The sequence below is a fragment of the Oncorhynchus mykiss genome, chromosome 5 (assembly GCF_013265735.2).
Source record: "Oncorhynchus mykiss isolate Arlee chromosome 5, USDA_OmykA_1.1, whole genome shotgun sequence".
NCBI classification, from domain to species: Eukaryota; Metazoa; Chordata; class Actinopteri; order Salmoniformes; family Salmonidae; genus Oncorhynchus; species Oncorhynchus mykiss.
The window spans coordinates 73805176-73828739 of NC_048569.1; the positions used below are offsets into that span (position 1 = coordinate 73805176).

The 23564-nt window shown below is 42.9% G+C and overlaps 1 protein-coding gene across 6 annotated transcripts; it reads left to right on the forward strand.

The window, feature by feature from the left end:
• Positions 1-1777: 1777 nt before the first annotated feature.
• slain2 (SLAIN motif family, member 2) lies at positions 1778-21652 on the forward strand. Of its 6 annotated transcripts, none has more exons than XM_021604293.2 (10): positions 1778-2530; positions 5048-5190; positions 14508-14681; positions 14850-15035; positions 15176-15538; positions 15748-15897; positions 18427-18561; positions 19063-19101; positions 19565-19778; positions 19891-21652. In XM_021604293.2, the coding sequence occupies exons 1-10, from the start codon at positions 2058-2060 to the stop codon at positions 19958-19960; spliced, it is 1947 nt and encodes a 648-aa protein (XP_021459968.2). In that variant the 5' UTR covers positions 1778-2057; the 3' UTR covers positions 19961-21652. The 6 variants fall into 6 exon arrangements, with proteins under 6 accessions (XP_021459968.2, XP_021459969.2, XP_021459970.2 ...); XM_021604294.2 differs by having other exon boundaries at positions 2058-2530; positions 18430-18561; XM_021604295.2 differs by lacking the exon at positions 19063-19101 and having other exon boundaries at positions 2058-2530.
• Positions 21653-23564: the final 1912 nt, after the last annotated feature.

Genomic DNA, 23564 nt, shown 5'->3' on the forward strand with positions numbered 1-23564 from the left:
ACAGTATGGCCATCAGCTCTGCTGTATATACAGCCAGATGATCTGTAATAGGTTTATTTATTTATTAAAAGTAATGGGGTGATTGTAGCCTAATCGAGTGATGTAACTGGGGAGGAAATCAAATGTTATTTGTCACATGCGCCGAATACAACAGGTACAACCTTACTGTGAATTGCTTACTTATAAGCCCTTAATTAACCAGCAACACAGTTTTAAGAAAATAGAGTTAAGAAAATAATGACTAAATAAATAAAGTAACAAGGCTATATGCAGGGGGTACCAAGTCAGTTTTTTCCCCACTTTATATAGCTAGGCAAGTCAGTTAAGAACAAATTATTATTTACAATGACAGCCTACCCTGGATGACACTGGGCCAATTGTGCCCTGCGTGACTCCCAATCACAGTCGGATGTGATACAGCCTGGAATCGAACCAGGGACTGCCTCTTTTGCACTGAGATGCAGTGCCTTAGACCTCTGCACCACTTGGGAACCAAAGGGGTACAGGTTAGTTGAGGTAATTTGTACATGTCGGTAGGGGTATAGTGACTATGCATAGATAATACACAGCGAGTAGCAGCAGTGTATAAACAAGGGAAGTGAGGGTTTGTCAATGCAAATAGTCCGGGTAGCCATTTGATTAATTGTTCAGCAGTCTTATGACTTGGGGGTAGAAGGTGTTAAGGAGCCTTTTGGACCTAGACTTGATGCTCCGGTACCGCTTGCCATACAGTAGCAGAGAGAACAGTCTATGACTTGGGTGACTGGAGTTTTTGACAATATTTTGGGCCTGACACCGCCTAGTATTTAGGTCCTGGATGGCAGGAAGTTTGGTCCCAGTGATGTACTGGGCTGTAAGCACTACCCTCTGTAGCTCCTTACGGTCGGGTGCCGAGCAGTTGCCATACCAGGTGGTGATGCAACCGGTCAGGATGCTCTCGATGGTGCATCTGCAGAGCATTTTCAGGATCTGGGGACCCATGCCAAGTCTTTTCAGTCTCCTGGGGGGAGTGCACTCTTCACAACTTTTTTGGTATGTTTGGACCATGATAGTTTGTTTGTGATGTGGACACCAAGGAACTTGAAAGTCTCGTTCTGCGCTCTTTTCCTGTAGTCCATGATCATCTCCTTTGTCTTGCTCACGTTGAGGGAGAGATTGTTGTTCTGGCACCATACTGCCAGGTCTCTGACATCCTCCCTATAGGCTGTCTCATCATTGTTGATGATCAGGCCTACATGTCGTCAGCAAACTTAATGATGGTGTTGGAGTCGTGCTTGGCCGCACAGTCGTGGGTAAACAGGGAGTAGAGGAGGGGACTAATGTAGTGTTGTTGTTCGGCTGGAGACATAGCTGTGTAAACCTGCTACATACAGTAAGTATATATTTTTTATTTTAATTCTCACTGATATGAAAAATAAGTACCATATGTTTTCGAAACCCTTATAGCAAGCAATGATTATTGAAACGAGCGTCGGGGATTGGAGTTCACATGGTCCCACCGGTAAGCAGTGCTTCCAGCTGAGAATCCTTGGGATAAGGCAGAATGCCTTAATGACTTGGGTTCTGGAGAGCAAAGTAAATCTGAAATCTAGACCTTTGATAAGCAACGTGTTAGCAGAATTTAGCTGATACTTAACAGCAGTTAGCTGAAACCACCATATTTTCCTTGTACTGTATATTAGCTCACACAATACTTTCCATTCAGTACAGTGTGTGGCATTATCGATACTGTAAACCCGAGCTTGGTTACGTGCTCGTTACCGATGTTTCACGTGATGACGTAGCCTTGCCTTGCCTGTTGGTCTTTCAGAGTTGGCGACGGGAACAGCAAAAATGGCCTTAACCCTGCCTGTGTGTATGAATATTTGGAGAAGATGACGACGACGACGATGAGCCCAATAACTTATTTGAACACCAAAGTGTCTTCAGTAAACACCTAAATATTGCTTAGGGTGACTAACATATCGTGACCACCAGCGAAAAAGAGGAAACAAAAGACCACAAGCAGCGGCATTTTTATTTTGTGTTGCTGGTGGTGGCGCTAACCAACGTTAGCTATGGAGGATATAAACTCAAACATCAACGCGGACTTAGAGGTGCGGAAACTACAGGACTTGGTAAAGAAACTCGAACAACAAAACGAGCAGCTCCGTAGTCGGTCTTCGTCTGGAGCAGTGTCAGGGAACCATAGACCCCATAGTGCAGGATACGACTCTCGTTTATCAGCCGCCTCAGCGGCGGGGCTGGCCGGCTTCCCTGGGGTGGGGTTCGGCGGAACTGGCTATGGAGGGATTTTGGAAAACTCCCGTTGTTTGAGTCCCAGACTGTCATATGATGGCATCAGTTTCAGGAGAGCATATGAGGGCGAGGGGGCATCGGCTGCCACCTCTTTCACTGGCACCAATTCCTATTTTACTGACGCAGGGGAAACACTGGGTTTTATGGATGAAGGGGAAACTTCTATATTGGATGAAGTAGAAATCCTCGATCTCGAAGACATGGATTGTCTTCATGAAGATCAAGACAGCTGGTGAGTGATACAACACGATTACACCATCTGTAATTCAAGTAGTTTGAGGGCTGTGCCAGAACACAACAGCACGCCCTAATGCATTTGGCTACCAGTCAACCAGTGTACCTGTGCGCCCATATATGTGGCACCTCAAAAGCCGAGCGCAGCTGTTCCAGACATTAGCTGTCTACGATGACAACCGCCTGGGAGGTAAATAATTATCGCTGAAATTACTGCATAGGAATGTACCGCATGGTCATGTTCTAAATACAATAATCGCCGGCCACAGACACTGAGGTCATCACACACACTGCAGACAGATTGTCTGTCGTTCATTGTTGATTAGTGAGTGAGTGAGGGGTGGTGGTTGGAATGAAAACCAAATGGAAAGGGGATCACATGTGTGAACTGTCAAACCACCCCCTGCTCTTGTCACGTTACATACTCGTCAATGATATATTACTGGAACTTGGCATTCATTGTTCTGTGGTTGTTGCTCATGTGCTTTAATTAATCACAGCCCTTTATTATTAGGCCTTAATCATAACATTTCATTTTAGCTGTCTTGTTTATTGTCAAATTATCACCCACAAAAACTAGTAGTCATCTGTTAAGTCGACTGTATATAGTGTCTTCAGCATAAGGGAAGTTCAGTTCATATGTTGGCCAGTTGCACTATTTTGGTGACATGTTAGACAATTGTCATGGTAGTGGGAAGAGAGCAGTGTGCACAGTGAAATTGAAAGTTGTTTACCCAGCCAAAGCCTATGGGGAAAGTGCAAGAGCCACAACCATGGTTACCTCCTTTGTTAGAAGGATTTCCAATTTCCACACCAGCCATAATTGTATGAAAAGAGGTTGAGAGAAAGTAATTGCCCCTATGTGATTATGACAATGTTATAGTATCCAAATTGTTTTGACAGCCAGGCCCAGCCACAGTTTCAACCACCACACTGAATGTCAGGATCATGTATTGTTTGTTGTGCATTTGTGGGTTATAGGGTAAGGGCCTTACACAGATTCAATTTTAGAAGTGTAGCCTAATCCTTGAAATTTGAGATGTTTGATTGGATTTGTGAGGCTGCACAAATCTCACTGCTGATCCCAACTCAAGGAAATCCCTCAAACGGTTTTAGAGAGTTACAGGGACATGAGACCTCACTGTAGAGCTGATGTGAAATAAGCCCAGTTTATAAATGAGATGTAGTTTTGTTATTAGAGCCATAGTAAGCTTTAGCCTATAATGAGGACAGTCAGTGCCCAGCTCTCTTCGCCTCTCATTCTCTGAGAGATAGGCCCTTGTCTGCCATGGTACGGTTTCAGGAATGTTATTTATTGGCATATAGTGGGCCTCTTGATGGTAATGGGTTGTGCTTTAGGTCAAGGATCAGAGAAGTCCAGCTATAGAAAGGAAAGTCACTAATGATGGCCAGACTGTCTGGATCAGTAGAGACTGCTGAGGGGAGGATGGCTCATTATAATGTCTGGAATGGAGGGAATGGAATGGTATCAAACGCATGAAAACAATGTTTTTAATACCATTCCATTTATTCCTTTCCAGCCATTATTATGAGCCATTCATTCCAACCCTCAGCAGCCCCCACTGGTCTGGATAGTAATCGTGAATGGGCCCTGGTAACCCCTAAACACATGATCAGTGAATGCTATGTGAATGCATTGGATACAGAAATGTCTTCTACTACAGTTCAAGAAATTATATTTTCTATATTTGGATGAGGAAGAAGGACCTAGAAGTTTAGTATAGCCTCTCTGTACCAGTTCCCTATTGCCCCACTAACCCAATCCCCCCACACACACACACCTCTCCTCTGGCTGGTGATTAACACAAACACAGGATTACCCATAATACTACTAACTGAGGGTTTGCCAGTCCTGGTCATAGACTGATTCCCATAATCCTGGAATTAGCATCAGACTGGATTTGCAACGGTTTAACAACTGCACAGCACCATCCTGCTTTTAGGGTTTGATTCTAAAATACAGTTAGGATGATCCATCCATGCACGTTTACAGGATAATTAGGCTTATACGCACTATGTAAAAGCATAGCCATGGGATCCACAGCATTATTTAGGCCTAATGACTAGAGTAGGCCCAATAGGTCTATAAATATGGTTGAACTTTGATTCTTTAAATGTTATGGTGAAAACCTCTGTGGCATACTTTTAGTTGCCTAAAGAATGTACAAAATATGTAGACTAGGCCTACATCTTTCTAATAGTAGGCCTTGGTGTTTGTGTCCAGTAGTTATGAGTGCTTTTCTCTGTGTCTGAGACAGAGCTCACAGTTGCTGACTCAGATTCCTCTTCCTGGTTGAAGCACTTTCTCTGTCAAAGTATAAGGCCTAAGTATCAGCCATAGCAGCTGTGATGCGATATAGGCCTAAGCAGGTTATAACACTCACCAAACCTGTATCATCAACCATCATGTATTAGATAAGAGGATGTCTTGTATTTTGTGTGCGATGTCCATTGATGTGTGTGTGTGTTAAATTAATGTTTTGTGTTCCTTCAGGCTGTATGAGGCGAAGCTCAACAGCCCACTGCAGAAAGCCTTGAGTCCCATTGTGTGGTGTCGCCAGGCTCTGGACAATCCCAGTCCTGACATGGAGTCAGCCAAGCGCTCCCTCATCCACAGACTGGACGTCACCATGTCAGGTACTGTCACCATGCTTCTCTACTCTCTTCTCCTTCCTCTCTCCTCTCTTCTTCTTCTCTCTCTATCTCGTCTTTTCCACACAATCATACACACATCTAGGACAAATATGTGTTTGTTTTGTCGTAGGCATATGTGCTGTATGAAAGTGTTTGCTGCATTATCATGGCCTGTATGAGTGTGTCTTTCTGTTTCCCTCTGCGTATTATGAGATTATTTTTGTAACCTTTTATTTAACTAGGGAAGTCAGTTAATAACACCTTTTTATTTACGATGACGGCGTACCCCGGCCAAACCCTTAAACGGATGACCCTGGGCCAATTGTGCACCGCCCTATGGGATAATAATAGACAATCCCTTCAACCAGGATACCAAGACGCCAAATCCTCCCGGCTAAAGTGAGATGGGTTACATTTTTGGAGGTATGCTCATGTAACACCCATATTGTATTGAGCAACATTTTGCTGAAAATCACTATCCCCAAACCTGTGTGTTCTGAGTAATGATCACTGATCAGGTGGCAATAGTAGTTACGCAACACCTAAGGCTGGCACAAATATTGTATTCAACTTCATATTCAAGTAGATATAGTTTACCCAATAGCAGTTTTTCAATTTTACATGATGTGGGTAAAGTTGGTAATCATTGTATGAGCAGATCAGCACTGTCGGGAGGAGAAGTCACAGGGGGGGGTCACAGGGGTCACCAAAACTGTATTGTATTCATTATGTCCTAGTTAATTTACAAAGATGCATTACAAGCTAAAAAAATATTTAACTAAAATTACAGTTATGACAAATAATCATTACTCTCAATTACATAATCGTTACAGCCCTAGCAACACTTCAGTCACATACCCCTAGGCGGATGGACAGACAGCATCCTCATGGGGTATCTGTCCTGTCATCCAGAGTCAACACCCGACCAGTTCCCCTCACATCCCTTCCTGTGGATTTATGTGCATCGTACACTGAAGTTAAATTCAGACTATATCAGAAGAGACTCTGGGGCTCTGGTGGGTGACAACATACTAAATGGGTATTACTATTCACAGAAGTAATGGCGAAAGGTAGAGAATCGGTGGTTGTGATATCATCATACTAGGTTAGGAGAGGATTATGTCATCCATAAAATATGGACATGACCTAATGCTTCAGTCACTGCCGTGCCCCCCCATCTCTACCTCACTCTAAGGACAAAGGGAAGTTCTACAGATCAACTACATTATTATTTAGGTGTGCGTTAGCCAGCAGAAAACAGTAGTGCAGGCTATAGGGCTGCACCTAGGGGTTCGGGAAGTGGATTCTCAATCCTTGTAACTCATGGTGATATTACTGCTGAGATTGCAAAACTATTTGTACGTTGAAGTAGTTTCCATTAGATATGTATGTTTCAACCTCTGTTGAGAAATCGTGTTTTTACCGTCAGTTTCTGTTTCAGAGCACCACAATCTACACTAACCATGGGTCTTGCGGTCTTTGTTGTCCAATCACAGAGCAGATACAAGTCACATGATCTGTTTAGCGAGCACATGATGTGCCGCAAGGCTCAACTTCTCCGCTGTTTTGGTGCCCTGGCTACCATGCTGCAAACAGCGTGAAGCAAACCGGTGCACATGCGCAGATACTGTGTGAGAGCCAAGTCTTGCACCAAACTCATCTCAACCTCTGCAGTGCTGCTCGTCGCAATGTTTTTTTACCTTTAACAAGGGTTCACCCACCTGGTGACTGGGTTCTATCTGCCTATACCTGAGGGAAGAAGAGATAGACAGCTGTCAGACATGGCTGCACGTCAACCACATGACAAGCAGAGCGGGCCTAGGCATGTACTATGCATCTTGTGTGGTTGTACTGTTTGTGGGCTCCTCAGTGACACCCTTTATGGCTGCTGGCTCCTTTCTACCACACCCCTCTCTCTTTACCATGGCGTCGTGTGAGGATTGTGTTTGTTCTGGTGAAGGAATTTTACCGAGCAGGGCATCGCGTCTGGCTCATGACTAATGTAATACACAGGTTGGTCGTAGATTTGGACCACATCATAAGATTATATTCAATGCTTTCTGGAAAATCCTTTCAGAGGTTTGAGCCTTCAATGTCCCTGTGAAATTCTGCAAAACTAGATTCTGGTCATTGTTATAACATTATACAACTGGAAGCATGGCCCAGAAAGGGACTATACTGCCAGTACCAGACCTGTAATGCTGGGCTATATTCAGAATGTAGCCCATGTAGAACTGTGCTTTGAAAACTGTCCACAGATTCCATCCAGTTCTTCTCTACAGCAGAAAGTCAGTCCCTAACCCCAGGCTGATAGCTCTGATGCTCGCCCTAACATGTAGTTACAATTTCAGTACTTAAATTATAATGGATTGGATATCCCCGCCTTCTCTAGGTCATGTTCTTTCATGACCTAGAGTTCACTTGTTAATCTCTCTCCCCTGATTTTTGTTTTTCTTTCTCTCCCTGAGCCACACAATTATGTTGCCTGCTCCTCATGTGAAATGCTAAGAGCTACACTATGTGGACACCTGCTCTTCGAACATTCCAAAATCATGGGCATTAATATGGAGTAAAAAATATATCACTAGCCACTTTAAACAATGCTACTTAATATAATGTTTATAATGTTTACATACCCTACATTACTCATCTCATATGTATATGTATATACTGTACTCTATATCATCTACTGCATATTTATGTAATACATGTATCACTAGCCACTTTAAACTATGCCACTTTGTTTACATACCCTACATTACTCATCTCATATGTATATACTGCACTCTATACCATCTACTCCATCTTGCCTATGCCGTTCTGTACCATCACTCATTCATATATCTTTATGTACATATTCTTTATCCATTTACACTTGTGTGTGTATAAGGTATTCGTTTTGGAATTGTTAGGTTAGATTACTCGTTGGTTATTACTGCATTGTCGGAACTAGAAGCACAAGCATTTCGCTACACTCGCATTAACATCTGCTAACCATGTGTATGTGACAAATACATTTGATTTGATTTTGAGTTGATTCCCCACTTTGCTGCTGTAACAGCCTCCACTCTTCTATGAAGGCTTTCCTCTAGGTGTTGGATCATTGCTGCGGGGACTTGCTTCCATTCAGCCACAAGAGCATTAATGAGGTCGGTCAATAATGTTGGGCGATTAGGCCTCGCTCACAGTTGCCTTTCCAATTCATCCCAAAGGTGTTCGATGGAGATGAGGTGGGGGCTCTGTGCAGGCCGGTCAAGTTCTTCCACACCAATCTCGACAAACCATTTCTGTATGGACCTTGCTTTGTGCACAGGAGCATTGTCATGCTGAAACAGGCGGGCCTTCCCCAAACTGTTGCCACAAAGTGTTGGAAGCACAGAATCGTCTATAATATCATTATATGCTGTAGTGTTAAGATTTCCCTTCACTGGAACTAAGGGACCTAGCCTGAACCATGAAAAACAGCCCCTCATCCACCAAACTTTACAGTTGGCACTGCTTTCGGGCAGGTAGCGGTCTCCTGGCATCCGCCAAACCCAGATTAGTCCTTTGGACGGTCAGATGGTAAAGCATGCTTCATCACTGCAGAGAACGTGTTTCCACTGCTCGAGAGTCCAAAGGCGGCGAGCTTTACACCACTCCAACCGACGCTTGGCATTGCGCATGGTAATCTTAGTCTTGTGTGCGGCTGCTCGGCCATGGAAACCCATTTCATGAAGCTCCCAACTAACAGTTATTGTGCTGCCGTTGCTTCCAGGGGCAGTTTGGAACTCGGTAGTGAGTGTTGCAACTGAGGACAGACGATTTGCGCTACGCACTTCAGCTCTCGGTAGTCCTGTGACCATGTGTGTCCTACCACTTTGCGGCTGAGCCGTTGTTGCTCCTATATGTTTCCACTTCACAATTACAGTTGACCGGGGCAGATGTAGCAGGGCAGAAATTTGACGAACTGACTTGTTGGAAAGGTGGCATCACTATGATGCTATTCAGTACGGGTCATTCTACTGACAATGTTTCTCTATGGAGATTGCATGGCTGTGTGTTCGATTTTATCAGCAACAGGTGTGGCTTAAATAGCCAACTCCACTCATTTGAATGGTTGTCCACCTACTTTTAGCCATGTAGTGTAGCTATCCCAGTCCGTCTCAAGAACCTTTTATTTTTCACTTTGTATTGTTTACATTTCCTTTGTCTAGCTTAGCTGTTTAATTAGACCAAACAATCCTTTTTTCTGTTGGTTACAGACTTTATGCTGTCTAAGCTAATTCCACTGGAAACTGGAGGTTCTGCAGTCAAACCATCAGCTGGGAAAGAGCTTTTATTACTGCTAGTCTCTTGGCAAAGATGAATGGAAATAGTGGTTATTAGGGCAAGGGACCTCACCATACTTAGGTACCAATTGCTATTCAATGTTCCAAACATGTTACCCACCATGTGTCTATTGCAGAGGGACAAGAGAGAGCCATAAAAAAATTTGTTTTGATCAGTCAGGGAAATGAAAGTGTTGAAAACAAATTGGCTCCCAATTTAAAAAGATGAAGAACAATCTATGAAGGAAAAATAGACTTTTGGGGCAACTACAGCCAACTAGCGCAAAAATAATATTGTCAAAACTATACGATATATCGTTAAAAATAATATCCCGATATGTAACTAGCGACACCCCACCCAATATTCAGAGATGGAAACCTTCTGTGAGAATTAACGGGAATATATGGGAATTAATATTAATACCATTTAAATGTAGATGTTTTTTGCATTGGATATTTTTACCATATCATATGGAGACAGAAACATAAACCTTTTACCTTATCATAAGTAGACATGATTACAAATGATTAAATCCTTCCAATAGAAATGTAAAATTAACTTTAATTAAATGAGTTGACTCTTCACATGGGATGATTTCACTGAACAACAAAGGAAAGGGAATATTTAATGATCCAACGCATCTCCCAAAAACATTTTCAACGTAAAATGATAGTCTAGAAACTAAAGCTTTGGTTGTCTTCCTCTCAGGCTTCCATGTCTTCTCCCTGGACCTTCTCAATGTCCTCCTCTTGATCATCAGATTCTGAGGCCTCATCTTCACTGACACTTTCCAACCTTGTTGAGGATGAGAAAAAGCCTCAGATTTGCCCAGATGGCCACCAATTTTTCAACCCTTGTATTGGTCAGCCTGTTGTGTTCTTTGGTGTGTGTTCCCCCAAACAAGGACCAGTTGCACTCTGAGGCAGCTGATGTTGGTGGGATTTAGAGTATGATGGAGGCAACAGGGGAAAGAGCCTCAGATCCACAAAGTCCCTTCCACCAGGTGGCTGATGAGATGTGTTGGCACGACTGCCATATTGCATCTCCATCCCAAAGCCCTTGCTTGGAAGTGTACTTCGCCAGACTGCCAAGAACCTTGCCCTCTTCCAGGCCAAGGTGGTGAGACACGGTAGTGATGACACCATAGGCCTTGTTGATCTCTGCACCAGACAGGATACTCTTGCCAGCATACTTGGGGTCCAGCATGTACACTGTGGCGTGTATGGGCATCAGGCATAAGTCTTCACGCTTGATGTATTTCAGAACTGCAGTTTCCTCTGCTTGGAGCAATAGGGAAGTGGGCAGGGCAGTACGGATTTCTTCTCTTACATCTGCAAGCAGAGTCTGAACATCAGACAGGATGGCATTGTCTCCCTCAATCCATGCAATGGCTACTGCTATAGGTTTCAGGCTGCTTACCACTCTCTCCTAAAATACATAATCCAGGAGGATCCTCTTGATGGGGCTGTCCATATCGGCAGACTGTGATATGGCCATTTTTTTTGGAGACACTCCTTCCCCTCCGCAAACGGGTGTTGCTGGGCAGCTTCAATGTGGTACTCTTATTCTTCTCACTTTGCTTGGTGAGGTAGATTGCTGCTATAACTTGATGACCCTTCACATACCTAATCATTTCCTTGGCTCTCTTGTAGAGTGTATCCATTGTTTTCAGTGCCATGATGTCCTTGAGGAGCAGATTCAATGCATGAGCAGCATCGCCAATGGGTGTGATGTGAGGGTAGGACTCCTCCACTTTAGACCAAGCGGCCTTCATGTTCGCAGCATTGTTTGTCACCAGTGCAAATACCTTCTGTGATCCAAGGTCATTGATGACTGCCTTCAGCTCATCTGCAATGTAGAGACCGGTGTGTCTGTTGTCCCTTGTGTCTGTGCTCTTGTAAAATACTGGTTGAGGGGTGGCGATGTAGTTAATTATTCCTTGCCCACGAACATTCAACCACCCATCAGAGATCATTGCAATACAGTCTGCCTTCTCCATGATTTGTTTGACCTTAACTTGAACTCTGCATCCAGCAAATGAGTAGATAAAGCATGTCTGGTTGGAGGGGTGTATGCTGGGCAAAGAACATAGCAGTACAATAGTCATTTACCACATTAACAATGTCTACACTGTATTTCGGATCAATTTGATGTTATTTTAATGGACAAAAAATTAGCTTTTCTTTCAAAAACAAGGCCATTTCTAAGTGACCCCAAGGTTCTGAACGGTAGTGTATGATTTGGCACAGTATTTGCAAATGTACACAGCTTTTTCTTCTACATTCGCTGCAGTGAAATGTCTCCACACATCAGATAGTGCCCGTGGCATTTTCCTGTAAACATGAGGAAATAAATGTGTAAAATATATATATATGTTTTTTTTTACACATTTATTTCCTAATAATATATATATATATATATATATATATATATATATATATATATATATATATATATATATATATATATATATATATATATATATATATATATATATATATATATATATATATATATATATATATATATATATATATATATACATACATACACACACACAATTCCATGTGCAGGGTCAAGTAAGTTAAAACCGACATGGTAGCAAAAACTAACTAGCAGAAATCGTTAGTTAGAAAGTTAGAAATGATTTAAACACATTTCGGTGTAGGCTACTATTTACTAGTTAACAAATGTCATATAAAATGTATTCACCCCACCCAGTATTGTAATCAAAACTTACCAGAAGGCATGTAGTCCTTGGCTCAGACAGTATAATAGTGTGGGCTCAATAACATCTCATTAGTGTGCAAGATCTTGAGAATCAGCTGTACATGTGATGGAAGAGTGCACTGTGCATGCAGAGGGTTGCAATTCCATTGAATTGGGGATAGTTTAACCAAAATATGCCACAAGACCTAGAATTGCCTTACGTGTATCCCACAAAAAAAGCAAACCTTTTTAAAATTAATTTAAGCAAAATACCCGGGCTTAACTTCCCATGGAAAAATTCTGGAAATTTACCGGAAAATTTGACCCTTTGCAACCCTACTCCTGAATTAGCTTTCCTGCATTTCCTCAACTTCGTAGTGTTACGGGATGGTTTTAGCATGGAGGGAGCAAGTGTTAAATGTTGAGTAAGCACCTCTGTATGATAGGTATATAAATGTTAACCATTATTTAGGTTTCTGGGATTATTTTAATATTTTTTTTTAACATGGTTTGTTTTAGGACAACACTATTTTAATTTGTCCCAGTGCTGCAGATCCCTGCTGAGAGGGAGCCAGCAGTCTGACTGTCTGTTACTCCTACTGATTTACTGTTCCATCTAATCACCTCCTAGCCCTTAACTCATTCACCCCTGGCTAGCCTGGCACCATTGGATACATGGGGAACAGCTCTGAATGCACCCTCGGAAACTCTGTCCTTTCCTTGTGGTTTTTAACTGCAGTAATCTCCCCATTGGGACCACCAGAGGTTGACCTCAACAATGTGTTGCCAGGGGTTGTTTTCTGGGTCACAGATGACACAGACCCATGGAGGTGCAACTCAGAGGCTGGTAGCTCACTGTGTTGGATCTCTGTCTGCTCTCTCGGAGTGTGAGGACCTATATCCTGTAGGCCTATAGGTATACTGTTGATCATCCCATAACACAACATATCTCAGCTATAACTAGCTCTGTCAGCACTAAGAGTTTGGACATAATCTGAACTACAGACACATTTGTCTCTGGTGAGGTCACTGTTTTAGATATGTTAGACACTTATCATGAGCTTATCTGCGAATCCACAGAGGACAAAGTGACCAAGAAGTGTGTAAGAAGAGTACTTGTGTCCCTGGTTAAGGCCTAAGTGTGCAGGTGGTTCTGTGGTAGTGTCATGTTGTGATCCTAGTATTCCTCAGTGGCTGATCTCTAAGGAAGTGAGTGAGTGAGTTGAGTGGACATGTTATTTTGAGAGGGTAGGAGGGAGAGAATGTGTTGTTTCTTCTATGTTGCGCTGCATGTGCTCACTGCTCATTGTTTGTTTGTCTGCATTGTAAGTGTTTTTGATAACCTGCCCAGGGACTGTGATTGAAAATCAACCGGCTGGCTAAAACCGGCACTTTTACTGAAACGTTGATTAATGTGCACTGTCCCTGTAACAATAAACTCAAACAGAAAGGAGAGCGAGTTGATCATTAAAGGCTACTTTCCAGTCACCACCCAGCTGTGTAAACGCATCTAGACAGGGGAAGAAGGGAGAGAGAGTGATGAGCAAACGAGTGGCCCTGGAGATTGGAGTGTATGCAGCACTGCGGGCTGAGCTGAGTGGGGCTGCAGTACAACAGTCAACAGTAATGGCTATTGGCTAATGCATTGTATCTCTGTCAGAGCAGCCAGCCAGGCCTGGTCTAATGACTCAGCTAAGGGAGGGTCCATGGTGAGCCTGCCTCCATGGGACTGACTAACTGACTGGGTGTATAGAGTCTCTGTGGAGAGCTGGATAGATATCACAGTGCTGCTCTCACTGTGTACTACTGAGTGAATAGACCGTATTGTTAACTCTTTCTCCAGTCCGTCATAAAGACGCCCACGCCTGCCATGTGTTTTAAGTGACTCTAAAATGTGCACCACTGTCAACACACTACAGAGGAGAGGACTCAGAGAGAACTTGTGTGTGCCAGTGTACTATGTACTGGTCACATTTAGTGTTTGTGTCAGTGGTTGGTATAATGCAGCTTGTGAGGGGGCAACCGGTAATGCCTGCAATGACTTCCCATATTATCTCAGTGAATGACTGGTTATTACGATGTAGCTTGATGGCTGTACAACAGGACCTTATGTGATGAAGATATAGGCTTTATCACAGTATGTTTATGGCAATTCTTCTTTATGTATTATTTGTATTGTATTTGTGAGACATTCTAATGCACTGTTGGTGCTAGTAACATAAGCATTTTCCTGCACCAGCCATAACATCTGAAAATAGGAGTACATGACCAATAAACTTTGACTTGAATTCTCTCCACAGCAAACAAGCGTAGGAGCCTGTATGGATGTCCCTACAGTCCCCAGGTTAACTACGGAAGCCCATACTGCACAAACACAGCTAACAGCCCCTACAGCAGTGGCTTCAACTCCCCCTCCTCCACCCCCAGCAGGGTGCCCATCGTCAGACAGCAGCTGATGCCCCCCGTCAACCAGGGTACTGTACACTAGCATATAAAGCCTGTCTTTAACTCTCCTTCCGTGGCCCTCTCTCTTGTTCTTTATGTTAAAACATACGCTTTAGTTGACAGCTTGGTTTAGACCTACACGTGTGTGTGTGTGTGTGTTGGACCAGTATGAACACCTAATGTGTGTGTCCCAGCAGCTCACCAGCAGCAGCGTGGTGGCTCAGTAGAGAGCGAAAGGAACCCCCCAGCGGTCAGCCCTCAGTCTTCAATAGACAGTGAGCTGAGCACCTCAGAGATGGACGAGGACTCTGTAGGATCCTCCACCACATACAAGCTCAACGACGTCACTGATGTACAAATCCTGGCTCGCATGCAGGAGGAGAGTACGTACCATCTTCTAACTCTGTCTGTTTGTCTGGGAAAAACATTTACCCCCCAGTCAGTGATGCGGTGTGTTTAAACTGTCTTTCTCAGTACACACTACAAGCGGTGTATGTCTAACCGTCTGTGTGTGTGTTTCCAGGTCTTCGGCAGGACTATGCTGCCACAGCGTCCAGACGGAGCTCTGGTTCGTCCTGCCACTCTCTGAGACGCAGCACCTTCAGTGACCAGGAACTGGACGCCCACAGTCTAGAGGACGATGAGGAGGCTGTACACCCCGCCTTCCACATCCCCTCAAACCGCTTTTCCCCCTCCCCCAGACACTCCCCTCACGCCTCCCCCAGAAACTCTCCCCGCTCCCGTTCCCCCGCACGCTCCCTGGAGTACAGCCACCCCCACAGCCGAGGCTCCCCGCAGCCAATCATCAGCCGGCTGCAGGCACCACGTCACTCCCTGCAAAGCCACACCCCCCAAGACCTGCAGACCAACGTGGTGAAGAACGAAGGTAAGGAGACGCTGGCTCACTACACCTCAGGACTACCTCTAGATGGGAAATGGTTTTGTTCATAGTTATCTGAAGGACAAATTATGTGATTAAATTATATAGTCTGATTCAAATTAGGACCACTGCTGGTCAAAGGTCATGTGTAATTCTGGGCCAATGTGTAGTTGTTCAGTCCTGTTTTCAGTTTTCCTTTGTTGTGTTGTTTGTAGAAAAGCTGAGGCGGAGTCTTCCTAACCTGACCCGCTCCAACGTGGCACAGCAGGGCCCAGAGCCCGTCAAGAACAGCAGGAGCTTTGAGTCCAACCTGCAAGTGCCAAATGGAGGCTCACCCAGACACCAGGCAGTCAGTCAGTCTGCCAGTGAGTACTACACACACACACACAATGTTTATCATATCGCGTGTTCACTCAGTAATAGCAATCTGAGACAGTCTGTCATTTTCATATTATTCTCTCTTGTGTATTGACATAACATTTTTGTTTCTCAACATCACAAATGTTATGAAAGGAATAATGTGTAGTGTTATAGTTTTGTGATGTAGCTAGTCAGTGTGTGAGTGGGTATACCATACATCCCTCTCAGGCTCCCCCTTATTAAACCTCTATTGATTTGTACTGTCTTGGCTTTGATGGTTTGTGGATTCTCTCTCCTTTTGATTCATTTCACTATTTGAATAATTTCTCCTTCTGTGCATTCTTCTCCTTTTTATCCAAATCAATTATAATCCAGATTTAAAAGTAGATTATTGTGAGGATTTAGAATGCAGAGAGAACTGAGTATGATATCGCCACCAACTGAATTATCATAGTTAAAATCTCTTACTGTCTAATCACACCCACTCAAGGGTTTTTCTTTATTTTGAATGTTTTCTACATTGTAGAATAATAGTGAAGACATCAAAACTATTAAATAACATATGGATTCATGTAGTAACCAAAAGTGTTAAACAAATCAAAATATATTTTATATTTGAGATTCTTCAAAGCAGCCACCCTTTGCCTTGATGACAGCTTTGCACACTCTTGGCATTCTCTCAACCAGCTTCACCTGGAATGCTTTTCCAACAGTCTTGAAGGAGTTCACATATGCTGAGCCCTTGTTGACTGCTTTTACTTCACTCTGCGTTCCAACTCATCCCAAACCATCTCAAGTGGGTTGAGGTTGGGTGATTGTGGAGGACAGGTCATCTGATGCAGCACTCATCACTCTCCTTGGTCAAATAGCCCTTACACAGCCTGGAGGTGTGTGTTGGGTCATTGTCCTGTTGAAAAACAAATGATAGTCCCACTAAGCGCTAACTAGATGGTTGGCGTATCGCTGCAGAATGCTGTGGTAGCCATGCTGGTTAAGTGTGGCTTGAATTCTAAATAAATCACAGACTGTTTCACTGCAAAGCACCATCACACCATCTCCTCCTCCATGCTTCACGGTGGGAACCACACATGCGGAGATCATCCATTCACATACTCTGCGTCTAACAAAGACACGGAGGTTGGAATCAAAAATCTCACATTTGGACTCATCAAACCAAAGGACAGATTGTCACTGGTCTAATGTCCATTGCTCATGTTTCTTGGCCCAAGCAAGTTTCTTCTTATTATTGGTGTCCTTTAGTAGTGAGTTCTTTGCAGGAATTTGACCATGAAGGCCTGATTCACAGTCTCCTCTGAACAGTTGATGTTGAGATGTGTCTGTTACTTGAAGTGTGTAATTTCTGAGGCTGGTAACTCTAATGAAGTTATCCTCTGCAGCAGAGGTAACTCTGGGTCTTCCTTTCCTGTGGCGGTCCTCATGAGAGCCAGTTTCATCATAGAGCTTGATGGTTTTTAAAACTGCACTTGAAGAAACGTTTAAAGTTCTTGAAAATTTCAAGACCTTCATGTCTTAAAGTAATGATGGACTGTCGTTTCTCTTTGCTTATTTGAGCTGTTCTTGTCATAATATGGACTAGATCTTTTACCAAATAGGGCTATCTTCTGTATACCACCCCTACCTTGTCACAACACAACTGATTGGCTCAAATGCATTAAGAAGGAAAGAAATTCCACCAATTAACTTTTAATAAGGCACACCTGTTAATTGAAATGCATTCCAGGTGCACCCCAATGCACCTCATGATGCTGGTTGAGAGAATGCCAAGATTGTGCAAAGCTGTCATCAAAGCAAAGGGTGGCTATTTGAAGAATCTCAAATATATTTTGATTTGTTTAACACTTTTTTGGTTACTACATGATTCCATTTGTGTCATTTCATAGTTTGTCTTCACTATGATTCTACAATGTAGAAAATGGTAAAAAATAAAGAAAAACTCTTGAATGAGTAGGTGTGTCCAAACTTTTGACTTGTACTATATGTGCAATATACATATGTTCTGTACTATCCTGGACTATATCACTGTTGTATTGTTTCGCTCTTGACACTGGCTGATAATAGGGGTCATCTCCTTTACCTTTCAGGGCTTCTTCTGGGTGTGGTGTGCATTGACATCACTATCCCTGCCTCTCTCTATCTGACTGCAGAGCATGTGCTGCCTTTCACCCACACCTCTCTTTCTGCCGAGGCACTGGCTGTGGTTTGGCCTAGTGTTGGCCCAGCTTGACTTCAGTACTTTACCCCTGGCAATCTCTCTGGACTGTGAATGTCTGGCTGCAGCACCCCCTAGTTTTTCAGGCTGCTATTACACCTTTGCCTGAGAATGATACTCACTAAGCCAGGCTTGGCTGGTTTTTACAATGGCTGACCTGCCTCACTGACACACCCCTCCATCCTCTTCGGCTGCCTGGCTCAACTCTATAATCTCCTTTCCCTGGTCCAGTAACCATAACAGTACAGCAGGCCAGAGTAAGGGCTGACTCTCTCTCCCCAACTGTCATCTCCATTTCTCCCAGTAGCCCAGCACTCCTCCACTCCACTCCACTCCCGGTACTCGACTCCCCCTCGCTCCTCCCAAACAGGAATTCCCCCTCGATCCTTACAGTCCCCGAAACCCAAACAGCACCTCCAAAGCCCTTCTTCTCTGCGAGGTAAAAGCCTGCCAGTGCCTGGGATCATTCACCTTACGAGTTAAAGTTCCTACATACTCACACATCCTCAGTAATACACACAACCACATTCTTTACCGAACGTAAATCATTTAGTGTTTTACTGTGACTGGTTGGCTGTGTGCCTGCCTGTGTGACGTACCTGCATGCACTCAACCAAATATAAAGTGCCAGAAAATGTGCCAGCCAAGTAATTGTTTTCTAGGATGGTCAGGGTAGGCAGCTTCTGGTTGGCAGTGTGGTCTTGAAAGTTTGAGTGTCTCCATGGTGTTGCTGGGTCTTGTCTGGAACAGAACTCGTATCTCCCCTACTGGTGATGGGGAGAACCTGCTGAGAAACCCTGTGGTTCTGGAATGGCTTTGGGCTCACAGACCTCAAGGCTGTTTCTTAGTCCAGAGATATTTTTCCATCCATGTCATCTATTGCACTTTCTCCTGCTGTTTTGAATGAAGTCAAATCTCTCCTATCTTCATCTTTGTTTAGTCCATCTTTCCTGTTGCTTTGGAGAAGAAGGTGATTTCAGTGAGTATTCACTGATCATGCTCCCAACTTTTATATACTGTGTTTGTGGTTTCATGGTGTGTTAATGTTGTGGTATTATCTGTGCCCTCCCTATCGCTGGAGGGCATGTGTGCCTCATCCATCCTACACATCAACTATTATAGTGGTTCTTTGTAGTCTGTGTAAATACTTAATACAAGGCCTCTTATCTTCATTCATTGTTTCCTTTTCCTTGGTTTCATGGGTCTTGTAATTTAATGCAAAATTCCGTTATCAAATTATTTAAAGAATTATTCTGAATACATATTAGGTAATAGTCTACATGTTATTTCTCATACGTGCCTCTGATCATTGTTGTTAATTGCTCAGTGGTGAAACACTGAGAATGATGTAGATCTCTGTTGTGTGTATAGTGAAGTGTCATCCTCTATTCCATCTGTTCATAATATAGTGTACTGTACTGACCCGTCTCTTGCTCGTCCAGTCCCTTCTCCCAGTAAGCTGCGAACCCCGGCCACTCCGTCTCCCCTGGCCCTGAGGCAACCTGTGAAGGCCACGTCTACCCCTGGCTCTGGAGCCTCCACCCCCACACGCTCCCTAGGCCCAGCACGCAGCGGCCTGCCCCGGCCCAGTGCAGGAGTGGGGGGGGGAGGTGGCATCCCCGTGCCTCGCAGCAAACTGGCCCAGCCAGTACGCAGGTAGGTACACACATTACAAACAGCTTCAAGGCAAGTATAGTTATCAGACCTTTTTAGTCTTGCCTAATGCCTCACAGAACTAATCTGTTTCTCTGGTTCTTCTCTTCCTCAGGTCTCTACCTGCCCCTCGGACCTACAATGGTGGACGAGAAGGAGATAACTGGAGGGAGGGTTGCTACTGAGGCTGGCCTGGTCAGCAGGAGGCACTGTGTGGCCCTCTGATCAGCACAGAGGCAGACCAACATTACAATGCGGCACTTTATCAACCAAGATTACTTTTACCATGAATTAAGGAATAAACTATAACAAAGACAAAGTCAAATTCGTCTTTCGTCTTACTATCATGAGGAACATGATCTGAACAGCTGAAGCAACATGGTGTGTGTCTGTGTGGAGAGGATCTAAAGGGGCCAGGCAGGGCTGGGAGGCGGAAGCCTAGAGGGAATGCCAAAGAAAACAGCTGAGCTCCAGCATCCCGGTGCCACCAGAGGGCACTCTCATCTGCCTCAGTGTGTCTGTTCAGCAATCAGTCAATAAGTCTTCACAAAATGCTTCTCTCCGTCTATTTTTTCACCTCCCTCAGGTTGAAGTGTTTGTACAAATTTCTCTTTTTGCAGTCTGTTCTCAACAGATGCCTTTGTCAGAGATCTCTATGATGATGCTGTGCAGGTAAAATGTTCCCTTAATGTTAAAGAATTGTGAACATTTTGCGAAGTTTTGTCAAATCATAGTTTTTTCCTCTTGTGAATGAACTAGAATGTATTGAAATGTTTGACATTATTTATTCAAATCATTATTTAAAGAGTTCATTTTCCAAATATCCATATTCAGTATTTGTTTTCTATTGATTTGAATATATTTTTAAAAGATTCAAAACCTCTACTGCAAAGCTAATTCTCCAAAGTATTTTTTAGATGGTTTCATAACAGGACATTTGAGTGTTGATGTTTTTATGTTGATAACACAGGTGACTGGTAGAAACAGGCCAAAGCCCCATCCCAGACCTAATCATAACTATGGTTTTAACCTGTATCGACTATCACATCTGTTTCAGGGCTGGCTAGTGATGTTGAGCTGCGCCAGTCAATGGCAGTAGTCACAATCTCAATCCAGATCTACTTCTGGTTTGGTTAGTTAATTCTATCGCTTTCCACCATTAGATTAATATGCCATTGCAACATCCAGACAATATAGTCAGAGATATGTAATCCCAGTAAAATATATCAAATCCAACCCTTGTAGCCATGAGACCTGAGCATGCAGCAAAGGCTTGATGTAGTTCATTTAAAACCTGCAACAATATTGTCAGTGTATGTTATGTCAAGACGGAATAAATGATCCTAATATCTTAAAATTATAATGGAAAAGTTCAATAGGTTAGTGGCCATTGCCACTTGTGCTTTAAAATAAATCAGGAGTGCTGAGATTCATAGGGATGGTATTAGTGTGCCAGAAATGAATGAACTAGTGCCTATTACTTTCAAGTTGAATGTGCTTTTTATCTGTTCATCGTGCCACTGTCATGGTTTGCCAATATCATCTGTCTTTGTATTTCTGCTTGATTTTGTTTGGGCTAATATACTTTTAATTTTGTAATTGTATCAACAACACATTTATACTTGCTTTTGGAAAAAGTATATGCGCCTTGATATTTATAACTAATTACTCTCATTCTTTAAATGAAACTATTTAAGAGTGAGGTGCCTCTGTATGTCAAGGTTTGGATTTAGTGGAACGCTTGGGCTATTTTTGCAAATACATCCCACACCGTTTTGTGTGATTTGTTATTTCATAATGATTTTTTTTTATCCACCTACATGACATTCAGTTTCCCTGTGTAAACTCACATTTCAAGTAAAAAAAGTTGAACTGTTCTTGTCTATTGTGTCATGACGAATAGGGCCATTTCATTCAAACTCTTGTCAATTCAGGGCATTCATTGAAATGCAATCCATAAAAAGAAAGACTGGAGCTTTACTGGCAACGTTCCAAGTCTTCCATAGTGTTTCAGTTCATTTCCTGCTCCTGACGGGTCCTGCATTGATGTACCATATCAATATATGCGTAAAAGATGCTGCTTTCTCATTGATGTGTGATTTATCAGCTGTTGTGGCAACAAATAATCCATTATCCCCCCTCATAAGGCATCTCGTTGCTTTACCAATCCATTAGGCTTGGGGAGAAAGTGCTCCTGTCTGGATTTTAGGGATTGATTTGGCCTGGAAAGCTGTCATTTAGGGCCGATTCAGATGTACGCCTTTCTTAAGCACGTCTCAGTAGTTGGTATTCAGACTTAGCTTATGCATGTGCTTTGCAGGTGTGGTTCCCTTGGAGTTTACCATGTCCGGAAATGAATTCACCATTTTCTGTATTCGGAGTTCACTCAAACATTTTAAGCGTTGTTTTACTATTGACAGTTTCAACTGATTTCAGGATTGTATCTCAATTTGCTCTCCTTAAATATGTGATTTATTTCAGTCTCTGAATTGTTTAATCAAACTTTTCACTGCCAGGGCATAAAAACTACAATCCATCTCCTGAAATAGCCCAGCACTAGGCTCAAGCTTTTTCCCTGGCTAAACTAGCTGGCAAGCTGGAGTATGCTAATTTTCTAATTTGTCTTCAACCTAGTCTAACTTTTAGCTAGATAGTTTGCACTGCAGAGCAGCTATCTAGACTTGCAATAAAGTTAGAGAAACAAGTGGAGGAAAAAGTAACTAAACAAAACATGTTTTATTATCACCTGAAACAATATATTTATCCCGTCTCGTATGAAAAGGTCATTTTGCAATCTCTCTGACAAGAGACAGGCTCTCCATCTTGCATTACAAACACTACACTTGTCGGTTCAGTAGCTGGGCAAGACTCCGTGAAGATGACGTATGGCGCAATGAAATACATCACGAGTGGCGCAGAGGTCTAAGGCACTGCATCTCAGTGCTAGAGGTGTCACTACAGACCCTGGTTTGATTCCAGGCTGTATCATAACTGGCCGTGATTGGGAGTCCCATAGGGCGGCGCACAATTGGCCCAGCGTCGTCTGGGTTAGGCCGTCATAAGAATTGATATCCATTTTCATTTCAAAGAGGTCTGATTACCTCCAGGTATACATCACTATACACTGAACAAAAATATAAATGCAACATTTTTCTAAGATTTTACTGAGTTACATTTCACATATGGAAATCAGTCCATTTAAATACATTCCTTAGCCTCTAATATATGGATTTCACATGACTGGGAATACAGATATGCATCTGTTGGTCACAGATATCTTTAAAAATGGTATGGGTGTGGATCAGAAAACCAGTCAGTATCTGGTGTGACCACAATTTGCCTCATGCAGTGGAATGTTCTCCCACTCCTCTTCAATGGCTGTGTGAAGTTGCTGGATATTGGCGGGAACTGGAACATGCTGTCATGCATGTCGATCTGTGTATTCAAATTGCCATTGATAAAACGCAATTGTGTTTGTTGTCCAGAGCTTATTATTTAATATTTTTATTCAACATTTATTTATACAGGTTTTTCTCATTGAGAGATATATATATATATATATGCATAAACATAAACCTCAAATAAACTGCCTGCATCTAGAAAATGCTGATTTAAGACTTTCAGATTAGAGGTTCTCTCAGTTACAATCGGTGTCTACCAACAATTGTTTGGGAAACTGTGTATCTTTTATGCACTCCAAACCTTATCCGAAGTAGATTTAAGGTAGTGGTCTGCTTTTAGTTTTCGGTTCATAGCCACGCCCAGATTTCAAAGACGTTTAAAAGCCAT

What these genes read in the sequence shown, in the direction of transcription:
- slain2 (XM_021604293.2), top strand. Translation starts at nt 2,058, where the DNA reads ATGGAGGATATAAACTCAAACATCAACGCGGACTTAGAGGTGCGGAAA. An exon ending in TGGAGAAGAAGGTGATTTCA is followed by an intron (nt 19,102 to 19,564) that starts GTGAGTATTCAC and finishes TTGCTCGTCCAG; the next exon opens with TCCCTTCTCCCAGTAAGCTG. An exon ending in CTGGCCCAGCCAGTACGCAG is followed by an intron (nt 19,779 to 19,890) that starts GTAGGTACACAC and finishes TCTCTTCCTCAG; the next exon opens with GTCTCTACCTGCCCCTCGGA.